The 17646-nt window shown below is 40.4% G+C and overlaps 1 protein-coding gene across 7 annotated transcripts in view; it reads right to left on the minus strand.

Moving 5' to 3' along the window:
• CELF2 (CUGBP Elav-like family member 2) overlaps positions 1-17646 on the minus strand; it is a 549003-nt gene that overhangs the window by 114422 nt on the left and 416935 nt on the right. For 6 of the 7 annotated variants that reach the window (XM_030959792.1, XM_030959789.1, XM_030959788.1 and 3 more), the window contains one exon: positions 16449-16645. In XM_030959792.1, coding sequence (XP_030815652.1) covers positions 16449-16626 — 178 coding nt within the window. In that variant the 5' untranslated portion in view covers positions 16627-16645. Of the gene's footprint in view, positions 1-16448; positions 16646-16811; positions 17394-17646 lie in introns of those variants that run through there. The other variant, XM_030959793.1, reaches the window with a different exon arrangement.

Raw genomic sequence — 17646 nt, forward strand, 5'->3', positions numbered from 1 at the left:
ATGCTAGTCATAAATTACTACAATCAAGACTTATTTCTTTTTTTCCCTGAATAGTCCTCAAGAGCAATTCTTACACCTCCTAAATAGGTTTGTGGAAGATTCATATTTTACCTGGGAAGAGATACACAGAAGTAAATTACAGAGTTAGGAAAGGCAAACCACAACTATAACTGGAGAAGAGCATCATCTCCTTTTTCTGTACCTTTTCAAGTGATGCTGTGCTGCAAATTTACTCAGTTTTCACTGCTAGGTCCCTCATTTCTGCTTGTAAATCAGGGATCCTGGGGTGCTCTGAAGATTAATCAGATGAGGGTTGCAGTTTTCTCCTCAGCTCTTTGTGGTGATTCCTCCCAGAAAACACATGCATCCTGAATATTTCTGATCCCTCTGGGGATGAGATTTAAACCAACACTGACATTGGCAATGCAGCCCTGCTTGATCATGGTACTAAAAAGTCATTAAGTGTGTTTCAATATCCACTCAGTTATTACCAATCTTTCAAGACAAAGAGAAAACTGGAGAAACCCTTTCCTTTACCACAAGACAATGTTAGTGATGGCAGCAACATTGCTCAAAACCGACTCTGAAGAATATTTTGGCTCCTTTCTTACAGAATACTGACATTTAAAGGATAAAACAAAAACCAAAGGATACAGGGAATTCACAACACTTTCAAGGCTTTCCCTTTTGCAACACACATGGACAATGGATTTTAAATGAAAGTTCTGTTTCTCTACACTTAAGGGTATTAATATTTTAGTATGACTGCATCTGTGAATGAAGACATTCAAAAAGCCATTATGTTTTCAACTTAGGTTAATAATAAGGCTATTTTTCCACCCACTCTCTGGCACAGCTGTAATGTTCTTGGCCTCAAGTGGGAGGCAATGTGGAACAAGGATTAGCAAGATGGATGATATACAACATACAGTGCCAGTTCATATGAAATATTACTAGATTGGAAATGACTGTTTACTGTCTCAGTGATTATATGATCACTTTTTTTCCTTCCAAAGAACATACAGGATGTGGTACTCCTCTATGCCAATAAAGCTTAGTGCATAGCACCTGGGTAATGACAAATTAATTTTTGAGCTAAGCCTGATGAAGGGGTCAGCCAAAATCCTAGGCAGAGTTTATCCCCAGTACTATTTTACATGACAGAAAATGCATCCCTGCAATTCATCAATATTAGCACAGAAGAGAGATTATACAACAAAAAATAAATAAAATGGGAGGAGAGAAACACACACTAAAAAAGTTAGGACTGTGTGTTTACATTGCAATAATAAAACATTTAATCTTTGGGTTGTAGGGGGAGTTGGAAAGAGTGTCCCATGGTCCACTTCCAAATAAAATTGGACAAAACATTTAGGAATGCACTAAACAGAACAAGCATAAATTTGGCAGAAAACAGGCTGGACGAACCAGCAGGATTTTTCTTCATTCAAGTTAGGTTTCCAAACCTGAAACCTTTGCATCCTGGAACTCAAAATCTCTCACCTGATCTAGAAACCAATCCCTTTTGACAAAGGCCACAGCGGCTCAACCATGAGCAGCCAGGGATGCTGAGCCCTGGACCTTGGCATGTTCCTGAACCGTCTTACCTCAGACCAGAAACCACGTGGGTCAAGTGTTATGTCTGATCCAGTCATAAAACTTCTTTAACCACAAAGTCAACACCAGTTGTTTAAATACCAAGTGCTCAGCAGTTCCCATCCCTTGGACTACTGGCCACAACCAGTGCCAAAATATCAGCAATACTTCAGAGTTGAAAAATGTTTTCTTTAATAATTTTAGTGAGAGAACATTTTCACATGAAAGAGAAACAAGTGTGTTTCTAAATGGCAAAATCATTTCTCGTCCCTAAGCAAAGATCCTCTGAAAGCTGTGTGCACAGCCCAAACCACCTCCATTTTCATGTGGTTTATTGATTTAATAAAGCATATAAAGGGGCTTATATCGTTATTCTACCAGCTGCAGATGATCTAGATTCACTGAACAAACTATTCCCACAGAATATTTTCATTGAAATGAATCTTAACGTTTACTCCTCCTTCCCCCACAAGCCAACACTGAGGCACTTTGAAATGCACATTAGCTACTTCAATAAATAAATGAGCAATTCTTGGTTTTCTTAATCATGCAGGGCATAAGTGGATGATCTCTTTGCATGCCCTGGATGATGAAAAAGACATTAAGTATTAGGATTTTTCCTGTTTGGGTAGCCCTGTGAAAGCCAGCCAAGTTTGCAGGCTCGCTCTCCCTGATTTCCAAAGCGTCAGAGTTTCCATGAGCAGTGCCCCTCCCAGCCAGGTCACCAAAGCCCCAGCCCTGCATGCCCCAGCCTTTTTTTTTTTTTTTTTTTTTTTTGCAGGGCTTTGTTCCAACACTGGGAGCAACCACCCAAAGTTTGAAAGTCTGCTCCTTTGACACACTGGATCTGGCAAGTGTAGAAGAAATGCTGTTAGATGAGAAGAAGAAGAAAAAAAGCAAGAAGTAGGCACATTCCCTTCTCCTACTCACTCTTCTAATGACCTTTGTGCTTTCTTCTTTTAATTCTTTTTTAAAATTTCAGCCCTTTACAGTAAGATCAGCAAGAACAGACCTTTGCTTCACCAAAGATGCACAAAGCCCTTTTGTTGAGGACATGGGTCCAAAACTGTGGCATCTGGGCTGTGCAGCTCTCAGTGCAGGCACACTGTCAATCCTTCTTGCTCAGCTCTGCTGCCAGTGTTTCAGGACAAAGATCATTCTACCAATCTGTTTGTGCAGCATATTGTACAATCTGTTACGTGCATCTGCAATACAAACAGTAAATGATAATAAGAGCATGTGGACAAGGCTGGAGCCCCAGATTTTGGGGGCCTTTGTTATCTGTGGCTCTTGGACCCTGGTCTGCAGCTGCACTTTTGACTTGCTGCATGCACACAACGTACCATGGGCACTCTCCATGAAATCTAAATACTGCCTATTCCCTATTAAAAATACCCAAATGGTGGTTTTCCCCTCTTCCTCCTGTTTCAAGGGAGTAATTCAAAAGTTAAAACCATGACCACACCAATGGGAATGAGACACCAAATTACCTTTTGTAATATCCTTCTCAAATACAAAACAAAGCCATGAAACTTAGGGACAAAAAGGAACAGCTCGTGCCAAATGTTACCAAACAAATGCTCAATCATGAACATACAAATATATGGGAAAAAAATGTCTACTCTTAAACAGATTGTTCCCCAAAATCACATCTGATTGCAACAGTAATAATTCTTATCCTTACTAAATATTTGTCTTTTTTTTTATAAGACAGCCAACTCTGCTGACATTTCTGCACAGAACGTGACACTCCGCTCCTTGCAGCACAGATTGCCAGACTGCTGCTTTACATGCTGATTTCTCTTTTGTGAGCTGAGACCTTGAATACTTTCACAGGGGAAAAGCAGATCAATGATTTTTTAAGAGAGCTGAACAATTCTGCGTAATGAACATCAGTTAACACGGGCAATTACTCTTTCTTTTTCTCCCCCAAAACAACACCACAAAAACAAAGAGGAGATTGTGACTCCTTTGAATGGCATGTGCCTCACTGACTGTACCAGAATGCCACCCTCATGCAGAAATACGGGTGGGTGAAGTTCAGGAGTGACATGTGGCTTGTTAAAATATAGGATGCGTAGGTGAATAAAAACTTTTGTCGTTTGATTCAGCCAACAATAAAGAAAGTTGTTGTAGAAACTATTCTGCTGTTTCCCAATTTTCATAAAAGATTGGTTCAAACCTTCTTTCTTTGTTGCTTTTGTTGCTGAATGAATGGAGAATAAAAGGTTGGTTTTTTCTTTTCTAGATTTCATGGGTTTTTTTTGCTTTTTAGAGAATGCACGTGAAAGGAAAATAAAATGATATCAAACATAAAGGAGATGCAGGCTTTAATGGGAATTTTGACATTCAAAAATATTCTACAAAAACATCCAATATATCACATTTTCTCCTTAATGGTTAAAACATAAGTGTTGGAAAACTATGGCTCTCTTTATCCCTGGTTTGAAGCATGTCTCTGGCTATGTCCCTGCGTCTCCACGCCTCTGAGTTTTCTGTTTATATCATGTGAATATGTAAATGCAGCTCATTTGCATTTCTGCTTTTATGTAGGAAGTCACACAAAATACCTCTCAGGATCTCATTGTGGCACATCCATGTAATGCGAGAGGGAGAGTCCTGCATTAATAACAGCATTAAAAATACCACCAGGATTATTCAATGAAATCCCTCTGCCATCACTGCTGTTATTTGTGGAGGGCTTCCAGACCCCAGCGTGGATCACCCCCAGTCCCTCTTGAACACCCAGACAACGCTTGGTTCCATCACTGGTGCAGCCATGACCCAAACCAGGCGTACCCAAGCTGGGAAGGACATTCATGCCAAAATCACATCTCCTTTGGACGCTTAGAAAGGCATTGGTAAGAAGAATCTCCATAAAAAGCCTTGTTAAAGGGCTCACTGATTCCATGCTCTTTACACACACCAGTGCCTGCTCCCAGCTTCCAGCCTGCTCCTGCTCAGCAAAGCAGTGAAGGAAATGCCTTCATTTTAATCACTTGCTGAAGTCATCAGCACTGTGTGCTTAGTTGAGCAGTGGTCTTTATGAGCCAAATATTATTCTTAGTAATAAGGAGACCTGGCAATACACTAGATGGAGCTTTTGATAGTAAGTAACATTAATTCAATTAAATCCTCTTACAGCACACACTCTCCAGCTAATGCAGTTTACAGTGAAATTTTCTCTGGCACTCATTTAAATATAATTGCTGCACTTATCTTGTCATGAGGAAATTTCTGAAGGTTACTTGTACTGTGCATGTGTAAACCTACAAGCTACACTGACCTTTAGTTTTGAGATTTTTTTAACTACTTAAACTGCAGCATCTAAAAGATTATGATGATGATGATGACAATAATAATAATAATAGTAATAATAATAATAATAATTCCCAACTTCCACACAGCACCTTTTAACTCAATATATGCCCAAGTGAGAACTATCAAGTAACACAGCACAGAAAGGCATCACATGCTAACTGGGAAGGAAAGCTAAAACTGTTGGAAATGAAAATGCTGGGAGATGACACATGTGAAAACCTGAATTTTCATAGAGTGTTTTGCACTGTTCTTCTGAAAAACATGAAGGTATTCTCCATGGAGACAATTTCATATTTACCTTTCATACACAAACTGGCATTAATAATAACTATGGGGCACTTGAGCGCCACACTTTGGCATAATTTTCTGTCTGAATCAGAAAAGAGGTTCATATCCACTGATCCAGTAGACTGGTTCTGGTGACAGTCCCAGCTGTTTTCCTAAGGGTAGCCCAGTGATATACTGGAAAGCAGTCTCAATCACTTGCAAAACTGGAAAAAGGGAGGTGTCAGCCAAAAAATTCTAGCAAACAAATCAAAAGTCACCCAAACACAAAGCAAAACTTCAGTGTGTGTGCACAACTACCCATAAATTGAAAGTCCTGAGATTTTAATGAAATATGGGAAGGACAAATGTAGAGATAGGAAAACTGCTGAACAAGATGGAAATGAGCATTTTGAAACACCCTACCTTATCCACAGCGGACATTTCAGACCCTTGTCTTGGGCAAACCTTCCTTGATAGTTTTATCATAAGCTTTTTTTCTTGTCTTCTCTTTCTTACAATGAGAAGCATCCTCAAGTTAAAGACCTACCCAATTTTACCTTTGAAATAGAGAAGAGGTAGTGATTTTGGGTCACTCTGCACCAAGCAGAGAATAACCAAGCAATGCACACTGAAGTGCTGGCAGCCAAGGGAGGATGGAAATACCAAATCTAAAGGGGAAAAAACAACTTCTGAGGCCACTCAACCTCTGCCCTGAGCTCAGCACTGCAAAAGGAAACCCTGCTGCCTAGTTTTGACTACTCTTTATGCATGGGGAGGTGTTTGGAAGGGTGGGAAAGATTTGAAATAAAGTTTATTTGGCCACCAAGGCTCATCAAGACTTTTTTTTCTTTTTAGTATTAAATGAAAAGAGGGACCAAGGACCCTGCTTTCCCCATTTCCTTCCTCCTGCTCAGTCTCAGATGCCTGTCACATTAAGAAACACCAAGTGATTTTGTTCAGCTCTTATGGCACACAATAGCAGACGTTCAAGGGAGAATGTGGGACTGTGAAGCATTTTAAAACTCTTAAATAAAATGTGGGCTACAGGAGGCTCTCATTCAGAAGCAACATTTTCCCTTCCACTGAGAGTTCCCCCACACTCTGGCGAAGTGAATTAAAATTGACACTGAGAAAAATCTAATTGAGCCAGAGACAACACAACACTTTTCACTATAGAAACTCAAGTCCTGGTGGAATTACTTGGGTTAATATAGTCCATTTTAAATCTACAATGATTTTTATATCCCATGATCTGCAAATAACAAAGGAAGATTGTTGTTTAAGACTCATTGTATTAATTAAGGGGAGCATAGGAAGAGTGAGAGCTGGTGCCTTTGGGTCTGCTCCACACTTGTTTTGTAACTGCAGTTCTCATCAGATCCGATTAATATGTGAATAAACTAATGCAGATCTCACCTGGGCAGTGTTAACATAACAAAATTTTTGTGTTAACCAGCTCAGGGATTCATGCACTGAAAATGAAGGGAGCAGATTTGATTTAGGCAAAACGACATCAGCACAGAGAGGACATCATTCTCTGCCTACTCAAAGTGACTCAAAAAATTTAGGAAAAGTCCCCCCAGGCCTCTGTATCTCAATTCCTCCAGCTGGTAAACACGGAGTGATGCTATTTTTCTCCCTTTGCAAAACACTTGGAGATGTCTGGCTGAAGCAGCAGCCCTGCTCCTTACGGTGCCACACTCATCCTTGCAGCAAAAAGTTTCCTGCAGTACATTATATTAATCTACTCCCTATTGTGGTACAGCTCCCTAAAATTGCAGTTGAAGGCATGACATCTTGAGCTACGAGGAGAGTTTAATTACTGTTTGAAACATAAATTTTCCCAATTCAGCTGGGTGAATAAGAGACACGGTTTATTAGAAAACATCTTCCACCTCTTTACAGCTCTTCTCAGTCCTCTAAAAGAATGCCTGAATTGGATGCAGTAGTTATTTTAAATTAAAACCACAAGGTAGTAGACACTGAAGTTTTCTCTTACACAAATAATAATGAATTTATGCACCACAGAGTTTAATCTGCAGAGTGAAAGTCTAACGTCCCACTTAAAACTGCATACTCATGGGCATAGATTAGACAGTAATTAGGTTCAGTGAGAAACTGAAAAGATCCACTGGAAACATTCAAATTTAATTTATTCACTGGCTTGTCTCAGAGTGTTTTTATAAGCAATTAGAAAGACAGAGATTCCTGAAAATGCATTCTTTCCCAAGACAGATGGACCAGGAGATTTATATGGCATACACAGCCTTCCACCCACAGCCCACTGGCTTGAGTTAAGCTCAAACCAGGCTTGGAAGCCACTACCAGACTTTATCCTTGGGGAGTTATTTGCTATTCTTTTGAAATATGCTGATGGTTACAGTGCACTATGAAACCAATGTCTTAAAAAAAGAGCAATACTGTAACTGGCACAGCACATCCTTTTATAGCATCTGTATCATTGAAGTCTGACACTGAGGATGTTGTGGGTCCTGCCAGACCCAAAACAAGCCCAAATCTGCTCTCTTGCTGCCCTGGTCCCACAAAAAAAACCAGGCTGACAAGGTCTGGTGCAGGGAAAATGGAAGTAATGAAATAGTAATTAATTTACACTGCTATGCATGCTATACATATCTGCTTTTAATGCATTTCAAAATTATAAAGAATAGCAGACATCCTTTCAAGGCCCTCCTGGGGTTTAAATATCATGTTAAGAACTAGTAAAATTGATGACATATTTATACTAAAATGTTTTATGTGGTCTTTAGCTTTTTATTTTGGCCCTTCATTGTAATATTTATGTCTCTCACATCATCTCAGCAGTGACAGAAATTCTTAGTGCCTTGGAGTCTCTCCTTCTATCTTTTAATGAGGAAATCTTCCTGCAGTGTGGGTTTTAATTTTAAGCTATTATTTATTTGTGCATATATGTGCACAGGCACCTGTGACTGATTTTAGTGGGGTGAAAGGAACAGAAGATAAAAGCAATAAACCGCTGGTTTTGCAGTGGAAATGAGAGATTTGGAAGCTGCAGTACACTCAAAATCCATGCTCATAAGGCCGCTGCCCAATTACACTTCATTTTTGACACTGCTCAGCTGTCAAATGTTTCTCCCTTTGAGATCCTTGCCAAAGTGTGTGAAGATTTCAGACCAGTCCTCACGTCCTTTGCAAAATCTCCTTATGTGTTAGAAGCAAATGATCTTGATATTAGAACTGAATTGAATAAGAAACACTACACAAAATAAAAGGGTTGTGTGGTTTGTTTTGAAGCCTTTGTCTTTTAACAAAACTCACATAATTTTTTATGTGATGAGTAGATAAATAGTGTGTTTATTCACGCAATAGAAAATTGGAGGAGGAAAGAATTTCAGTGCCACAATGTCATAAAATGGTCGAATCTCATTGATGTGAGCTTTAATATGCAACTAAAGACACTGGATACCATAAATATCAAACTGACAGTATCTGGCACTTTTATATATGTATATATTTTAAATGTAAGCAGCAATCTTGAAAATACTTAACACATGCCTGTGTTTTATGTCTGAGTATTATATCTATTGATTAATTCCTGAGTGAAAAGTGTGTGCATGACTTGACTTAGATTTTTCCATGCATTACAGTTTTTTTCCTTTGAGATCATATATTTGAGAAACTGAGGTTTGGCATACTATTCACATTCAACAAAGCAATCTTCAATTTTACTGAAAGTTCAGGCTGTTTTAACTGCCTGCCTACGTGGTTTTTTTCCCAATGAAGTGATGTCATTACAAACAACAGATTACACATTAATATTTTATGAACATTTGGGACTCTTTTTTAAAGTTGTTCTAAAATATTCTATAAGTAAATGCTGGAGGATGTGCTGAAGTTGTCAACAGTATAGCATGCCTGAAGTTCAAAAATTCCTTTTCAAACACCCCTTTACTGACCTTGCCTTCCCCCCAAGTGTTTATCAGACACGATCATTAGAAAGAATCACAATTGGAATATGAAGTCCTGCTCCTCTCATGGCTGGTCTATACAGGGTTTTCTATCAATTTAACTAAAAAGATTCATGTAGTTAAATTTTATGCCTTTTTTTTTCATCATAGATGTAATTAATAATGTGCTTATACGGTCTTAGCTTACTTTTTAAAATTCATATGCAGTTGTAAATCATAGTTAAGCTGCTACAAAACTGCAGCCAATGAGCCCCAAAGTGATCTATTTAATCCCTCAGAGATGTGTTATTTTTATTAACTTCTTACAGCAATACCTAGAGTCCTCATTTCTGGACCAAGCTCCCACTGTGATGAATATCATAAAAATAGGGAGGGAAAAGATGCCTAAAAGTAAAAATAGCTTCTTTTTGCTCCAGTCATTCACACACTGTATAGAGGAACTTTAGGAACAAGGCTAAAGAAAGGTTTCTGTGCTACCTCTATATTTAAATAACACAACTGAAAAATCCTCTACCGAACTCCCCCCACCATCCTCCAGTCTTCCCATTCTGCAATCACAGCCCCCCGCTGCTGTTACAGGGTCTTCACAAATATCTTCCATTACTTCTGCTCTGTCTGACTGGGTTGGGTTTGCTGTGACAATTTTTGCTTTGACTTTCTTGTCATTGTCAATGAAGGGAGTATACAGTGAGACTGATTTAAGTGGGCAACAGGTTTGCAGTCTAGTATGCAATGGGGTATTACCCTGATCTGCTCCCTGTCTTCAAAGCAATGCAAAAATGTCAGGGGACACCAATCTCAGCCCCTCTTGGTGCTGGACATGGCTAAGCCACTGACAGCTTGGCACCTTGTCCTGTTTATGGGCTGAAACTGCTCCTGGACATGGGGAGCACTCGTGTCACATCCTGTTCCAGATGCATTCTTTCAAAACACTAAATGGAAGCAAGCAAAAGGAAAGTTTCTTTTGGAACTCTTCTCACTGCCTCTTCTGGAAGCCATTCTCTGCTCTGCAAGTGGAGGAAGAACGTTTGACTTGAGAAGTTGGATTTTTTTTCTGTTGGCCTGCTGTTCCTCAGTCTAAGTCTATGCTGTGCAGTCCCTGGGTTTAATATTAATTGAAAGAGCTTATCTATTCCTGCCTTTGGTATGCACTTCAACATACTGCAGAAACTTCAATTGTATTCCCTTACAACTTTTTCTTTCCAAACCAAGGTACAGTCCTGCATTCTTCCTCTGCTTTCCCCCTTTTAGCTTTCTTGTAAGTCAATGTTTGAAGCCCTTTACAAGTTAACCTTTGTAGACCTTTCACCACGGCTCAACCCTTCCTGACTTCATACAAAATCATGCTGCTCTTCCCTGGACCTCTGCCCTTTTCTATAGAATGGTACTAAATATTTGTAACTGTAGTTTAAACATGATTAAAAAAACCCCTTGTTTAAGTGGTGCAGTATTTCCTTGAAGGCTCTATTCAATGCTTCCATTTATACAGCTCACATTTTCTGTGCCTTTTTGACCACACAGATACAAAACATCATCTGAGTCCTTTTATGATATGTGCACCCTTCAAATCCTGTCCTGCTCTCAAATCTTTGAAAAATGCACTCATTCAACACGTGTTCACTCAAAATAAAATTTACTCTTCTTGCTCATGGTTCATTTTACCCAGCAGAATTTCTTTGTGTTTGATTGTTTTCTCCAGGCTATCAGGTGGCTTCTCCCCCATCTAGCCCCTTCTGCATGATCCAAAAAGTTGGATAACAAGTTGGTGGTTCATTCTGTCAAAGCCATTTACATAGAGAGTGAAAAAGTATTGATCTCCAATAACAGTCCCTGTTGCTCTCCAATCATCATCCCCTCTCTTCCCCTGGCCCGTAACCTTTCCCCATTCTAATCTGCCCTCGATCATCTACCCAGCTCCTTTCCCCATTTGGAAATGGGTCCTTCTCTGCTTCACCAGCAACTGCATGGATTAGTCTCCTGTGTGACACTCTGTGAAATGCCCCTGGGAAATCAGCTTGATTATATTTCACACCTGTCCGCTTTCACAGAAACTTCTTGAAAAACTCCATCAGATTTGTCGAGTAAGAATTACCTTCTCTAAAAATCAGCTCACATCTGGAATATATTCTGTAATGCTATTTACAACCCATTTAAAATTATAGATTTAAGATTCCTTAAGGTTTAAATTTAAACACCCTACAGTCAGAAACTTCAAGTTAAAAACTCAACTTTATCATTCACTCTTCTTTTCCATTGTACTTGTATTTAAGGACATCTGGCTTTTGCCAGTCTGTGTTGTCTGAAACTTCTTATAGTGTACAACGCACCTGATAAAAAATAACATGCAAGGCACTTTTTAATACAGTGCAGGAAAAGGTTTCAAGTCTGCATAGTAACAAAATACCTGTCAGGCACCATCACCAAAATTTAGTCTAACACACACATGCACAATGGCTGTGGGTACATGTCCTGCCATTTCAACAGCAAATGGGCTCATGGTGCATCTCATCTGATCTCAAAAGCCAAACAGTGTTCACGTGGGCCTCTGAGAGCATTCAAAACACAGAATAAGATGTGAAGTGCAGAGAAACCCTGGCTCCTGGAGTGCTGGCTGAAGGGAGCTTTTAAAGAGCACCTAAAACAGTTTTGCCAAACACAGTGTATTGAAACTGAAGGAGCAGAGGTTGCAATTGGATGTGTGGTGTCACAGGGACAGTCAAGAAACAAGGAGCAGCTGCTCTTAGCTGCAGCTTAGGACACTCAGGATGGAAATGTGTGACAAAGTGAGTGCCACAGCTCTGCTGCTGTGCAGGACTGGCCGAGCTCCCTTTGCTCCTACTGTACCAGGCACTGTGACAGGGACCTGCTGGACGAGAGGGATCATCCCCCTGCCTACACCAGACTATTTTGGAAGGGCTAAACTGAGGCTGAAATGGTGCTCAAGCAAGCCAGGTAACTTCTGCCTCCTCTATGCATCTCTCTCTCTCTCTCTATATATATATGTAACTATATATACCTGTACACCTCCTTGCCCACCTGATCTCTCCTGTATGCAGCAGATGAATGCCTCATTATCAGATTCCTCTGCTCACTTCCCAGTAGACTTAAATTACCATGTTAAATAGGATAATAATAAACACTGGCCTTTAACTACAGCACATCCTTGTTCACTCAGCAGCCTCCCTCTAATCTGATAAAGGGTCTGTAAAAGGCTGCAAGCAAACACAGAGCCAGTTGTTACACAGGTGCCTCTCCCTGCTTTCTGCAGTGTGATTCCTACAGCAGCACAAAGAGATTCAGGCTCACAAAGCTGCTCTAGGGGACCTTGATCCCTCCAAGAATTATCAGGTATTGAAGCAGAGGCAAGGTGCCAAAAGGACATAGTGGATCTGGCCCAAGACTCTCCTGCTGCATTTCAAAAGACAAAAGTAGCCCTGTGCCATCTGCTTGCTTCAGCACTTGGACTTCAAAACCAAAGTAGCCAAGGAAATCTTTCCGGCTTAGGAAAACAGTGGGGGGGAAGAGAGATCTTGGTGGCAGTGTGTGCTGCCTTCACACAGAGTTTGCTGCATTTGAGGTATTAGAGAAGCTCTTTTTAACAACCACCCTGGAAAAAAGTCATCTATTCACCCAGAATAAATTATATAAAGGGAGCAAGCTGGATTGGGAACAGAGAGGGTTGATCTGCCCAGACTTTGAGTCCCCTTAGCCCCCAGGAGCCAAAAGTGCCATTTTATTTCAGTGGTACAGAATGTTGTTTTTATTTTTTTTTGTGTGTTTTTTTTGCATTTAGTTTGCCTAATCCCCTGGATTTCTTTTGTTGCAGAAAGAGGAAAAAGCCTTACAAAACATCAGGAGATAAAAAACAAAGTCAAATTACTTTGCTGAGCTCTTTCACGCATCCAAAAAAAGCAGAGAAATGCAAGCTCTGGAAAGGATGAGGAATTTCTTAGAATGCAGCCATTCTTAAAGTTCCTAATTAATAAGCCAAGCTTCAACATTTGCAGTAGTATCAATATATCTGTGGAGTTAAGATGGCTTTCCTCTGGTTTTCCAGAGTGAGGTAAACTTGGCTTCTACCTGTCTTCCTCCAGCCTCAGCTTTGCAGAGCTGGCAAGCCGTACAAAAGAGGAGGAAAGACATGAACTAGGCCGTCTGTCGTTGGAGGGTATGAAAGACAGTCTGAATAACAGCAGGAGAGAGAGAAGCAGCCTATGGTTATTTTTGACAGAATTGGGAGAGACTCAGATTGCAGCTTCATAAACAGCTTATCAGAGAAAAACTCGGTCCAAATTAGAGGAACCCCTTTGGCCAAGCTCACAGAAATACACAACCCTTGTCTGAGAAGAGCGAAATCTTTCAAAAATCAAAATGCTTTTCTTTAAAGAGCAAAACCTAACTGCTCCCCCCTATGTGGTGTAGTAACACCAACTTGCATTCCTGTCATTACAACTCATGGCTTGCAGAATATTCAGAAAAAAATTTCTGTGTGACACCAGGCTGTGAATGCTGTCTTACACACAGTCACAACCATGCAATGAAATGAAAAACTGACTTTTTTCTACCTCACCCAACCACAAGGTCCCTTTGATGGACTGTTCCCTAAAACTGGAGGTGATAACAGAGGGTGAGCAAGCAGAAAAATGCCTGGCACAACCCAAATCCACCCAGCTCAAACTAAATAAAAATTGTTGTTTTGTGTGGGTATTTAAACATAAGAGGAGCATGGAATTTCACTCCACATCACACATGTGATTTTTAGTGTTGTCCTGTACAGAACCAGGAGTTGGACTCTGTGATCCTTGTAGGTCCCTTCCAGCTCAGGATATTCTATGATTCTATGACCTCCAAACAAAAAATGAAAATTCAGTTTCTTTTTTAAATGCCTACTAGATAGTATAGGTGAAGAATTGTCATGCACTGTGATGAAAGGAAGACTGTAGGATGTTTCTCAGGGCAATTTTTGTGTTTATTTGTTTCTAACATTCTTAACAATCTCTCACACCGAATCCTTTGTGCAACTGGATTAAGAAAATAAAGATCATTCCTAGTCAAGAGACATACACAATAACTCAAGAGGTTTCTAGCAAACCTTGCTGGCAGATTCAGCCAGAAGGAAGGATAGAGCCAGCATGGAGATACACTCCTCCAAAGCTTCTGAGGGAAAAGCTGACCACCAGAGGAGCTTGCTGCTGGTGCCAGAGAAAAGTAATTCTGAAGGTTATTCTGCCTATCTTCAGGATTAATTTCATTTACTCATTAATTAACACATAATGCCTGAAGTGACAAGCATAATCTCTGCATGGCTGAAAAGAGTCCAAGCAAAAAGCATCCCCAAAACCCAGCCACCTTTCAAAAAGAATATTGCATATGGGGACTACAAACATTGATAATTAGTCTACAATGATTTACATGATCTATGCTTCATCCTTATGCCTTCCAGCTGCCTGATGGACAGGTACAGTGATTCCCAGAAATGAGTATCAATGGGTTTCTTCTGTCTAACCACAATATCATTCTCACTTCATTTACTGCTTAGTGGGAAGGCATTGCTGTGACCCAGGAATCAGCTCCTTCCAGATGGACGAGTCTCAAAGTTCAGCATTTTAGTGGTTTAAACTAAGGAGGAGTTTGCTCATCCATAGCAGCCTGGACTGCAGAAAATCCACTTGTTTGACCTCTTAATGCTCTCCTATCCAGCATTACAAGAAAAAGACATTTGGTGAGGGCTCTGTGCTAACACAGTAGGGGAGTACATGCCACAATACATCAATCCTGGGAAATGAGGTGGGGGGGTGGGCTGGAAGCAGAACTACACTGAAACACTCCAACCAGAAATACCTTCTGCTTCTGAATCACAGACTCATGGAATGCTTTGGGTTGGAATGGACCTTAAAGAGCACCTAACTCCAGCCCTCTTGCCATGGACACGAGGCAGGTTGTTCACTTTTCATTAGAGCAAGTTGTTCACACAACATAGCCTTGAACACTTCCAGGGATGGGGAAGGGGGAAGAGTGATCTAGTACAGACACTTGATTAGCAGGAAGGTACAGTGAGCTGGACCCCCTCCCTGACACTGGTGTGAGACCAATGCACCAAGTCTTTTAACCAGAAGTGAGAGATGCAAGCAACCCAAAATAAACCATGGTCACTGAAAGCACCTGACTGCTTAAACCGAGCAGCAAAAAGAAGGCACTGAGAGCATCCTCTGCCCAGTACCAGGAAAAATGGAGATATGCTGAGCCTTGGCAGTGCTTTGCCCAAAAGCACAGGAGCACCCGAGGCTGTGCTGTGTGCCTCCCACAACGACAGGCACCTCTCATCTCCAGCAAGGGCTGTTTTGCACTGTTAACTTTGCTGGGAGCCCACAACATCATTCGGTGATATTCTCCATAGCATGTGTGCTCTGAAGGGCTTTAGAGTCAGTGCCAGGAGTGCAGTAAGAAGGAATAAGTGTCTAGCAACCTTTCAGCCAGGCACACACATGCACATGCAGTTCTGCCTCTGAGCTACGCTAATTATTTCTAACGGTAGCAACGCTCTCACGTACCAAGCCTGAATGAAAATATACAGCCAGGTGAGGAGGAAAATGCATTCTGAGAAACAAAATACTCACTTTCAGTTTACATTTAAGCAGACTTAAACAGCTATAATGCACAAAACTCTCATGTGCCTAAATAAGCACAGATATACGTAGTGAAAGGAGGGAATATAGTTAGGGACAAATACTTTACATGTGTGTAAAAAAATGCAAGAAGGAAAACTAACCCTTTCATTTAGAATAATATCAGTGCCAAAACCCAATTCTTTTACATGACTGCAGAAAAAAAATCAGATTATGGAAAAAGGGTGACTATTTGTAATTTTTATTGCTGCTGGAGCAATGATGTGGCAAGAACCCACCACCATCATTTTTCCCTTCTGCATCCTTAAAATATTTCCCACATGGGGTGCAAACAGAGGAAATGAAAGGAAATAGAAAATTATATTTTTCATGAGCTAATCCTGGGAAGCAACCTCTCAGGTTTCCACATTTTTGGCAATGATAATTTAAACAAGGAGACCGATATTTTCTTTCTTTTTTGCACAGTTGGAATGCCTGCTTCCAAATAAAAGGCAATTAAACTTCAGTTTAAGAAGAGGAGGAAGGCAGTGTTCGATAGGATTCATGAGTCCTCTCAGGACTGCTGCATAGCTCAACACAGCATACTACAAAACTGAGAGCTCAGCTGCAAACCTCTTTGGAAATGCTGAAGGCAAGCAAGATCATCGGGAAAACAAGCAAACTGAAAGCAAAGAGAGCATAACTACTGTACCTTTACTTTGGGGAGGGTTCTGACTTCTGTCTCGGAGAACATTAATCTGGTAGACAGCTCCATAAGGCTCAAAAAGTTCTTTTAATTCTTTTTCTGACCACGAACGGGGAATCTGTCCAACAAACATCTTAATGGCATCTGGGTCTGGTTGGTCTGAATGATCCAAAGCTCCATTCATCTTGTTAGCTGTGCCGTTACTAGAAAGTGGAAAAGGAGATTAAAAAGAGAAGACAAGTTAGGAGACTACACAGTTTTCGTGTGCACTAGATGCAGAAGATGATGTCAATTGGCACAAAGCAGAAAAAAAAAAATCAGTGTTTAATTAATAGCATAAGTATTACGAACAAAAAACAATGCTATTACATTTTTCATTGAGTCTGGTTCTCTCTGCAGGCTGCTGCTTAATGTCATTATATAAGATGAGAGCGGCACAACACAACCCAGGACTTCTGCATTTTAAAGAAGAGGATAGTGGCAAATAAGTGCAGATTTCTGTCCATGGCTGTTGTAAACAGAACTGCAGTGAATTCTCACTAAACTGGCTACTGGCAGAAACCAGGCAGTGCGTGTGTCTATGTGTGTGTGTTTTGTAATAAAGTCACATGAAAGGAGTATGAAACACTTGGCAATCTGTCAGATGACTAATGCAAGATGCCAGCGATGAATCTGCAGATTGTGTGAAGCATCCATGTGTGCATCAAATTAGTCTGATATTGCCTAGAATGGAAAACACTCCAGCTATGTGGCTGGTTGCTGCCGATTAGTTGCCTATGCTCTTTAAAAAGGAAAAGCAGTCTGGAGTGACCCAGTTTAAAGCATACTGTTTATTGCTGCCATAAAAAAACCCCACAAATCAAAAAGAGACAGCAATGGCAAAACTGCCTACATCGTTGTGGAAATGAAAACACTGCTTCAGAAAGTTTTTTTTGCCCTGAAAAAGGAGATCAAATTTTTGAACACTTTCACTCCCTGTAAATTCTCATCCTATCTGATCTCCAGATGTACATCCTAAATCCAAGTTCAAAACAACCACACTTTTGCAGGGAAAAAGAACTTTGGAACAAAACATAATCTGATCTGGGAGACAAATGCTAGACCACGGTTTAGGAGAATTAGTACCCTTACACAGAAAATAAATACTTTTAAATACTAAACAAAAGTAAAAATACATCACTCCCTCCTCCCTCCCCCCTCTCTC

Source organism: Camarhynchus parvulus, chromosome 1A, assembly GCF_901933205.1.
Source record: "Camarhynchus parvulus chromosome 1A, STF_HiC, whole genome shotgun sequence".
Taxonomy (NCBI): Eukaryota; Metazoa; Chordata; class Aves; order Passeriformes; family Thraupidae; genus Camarhynchus; species Camarhynchus parvulus.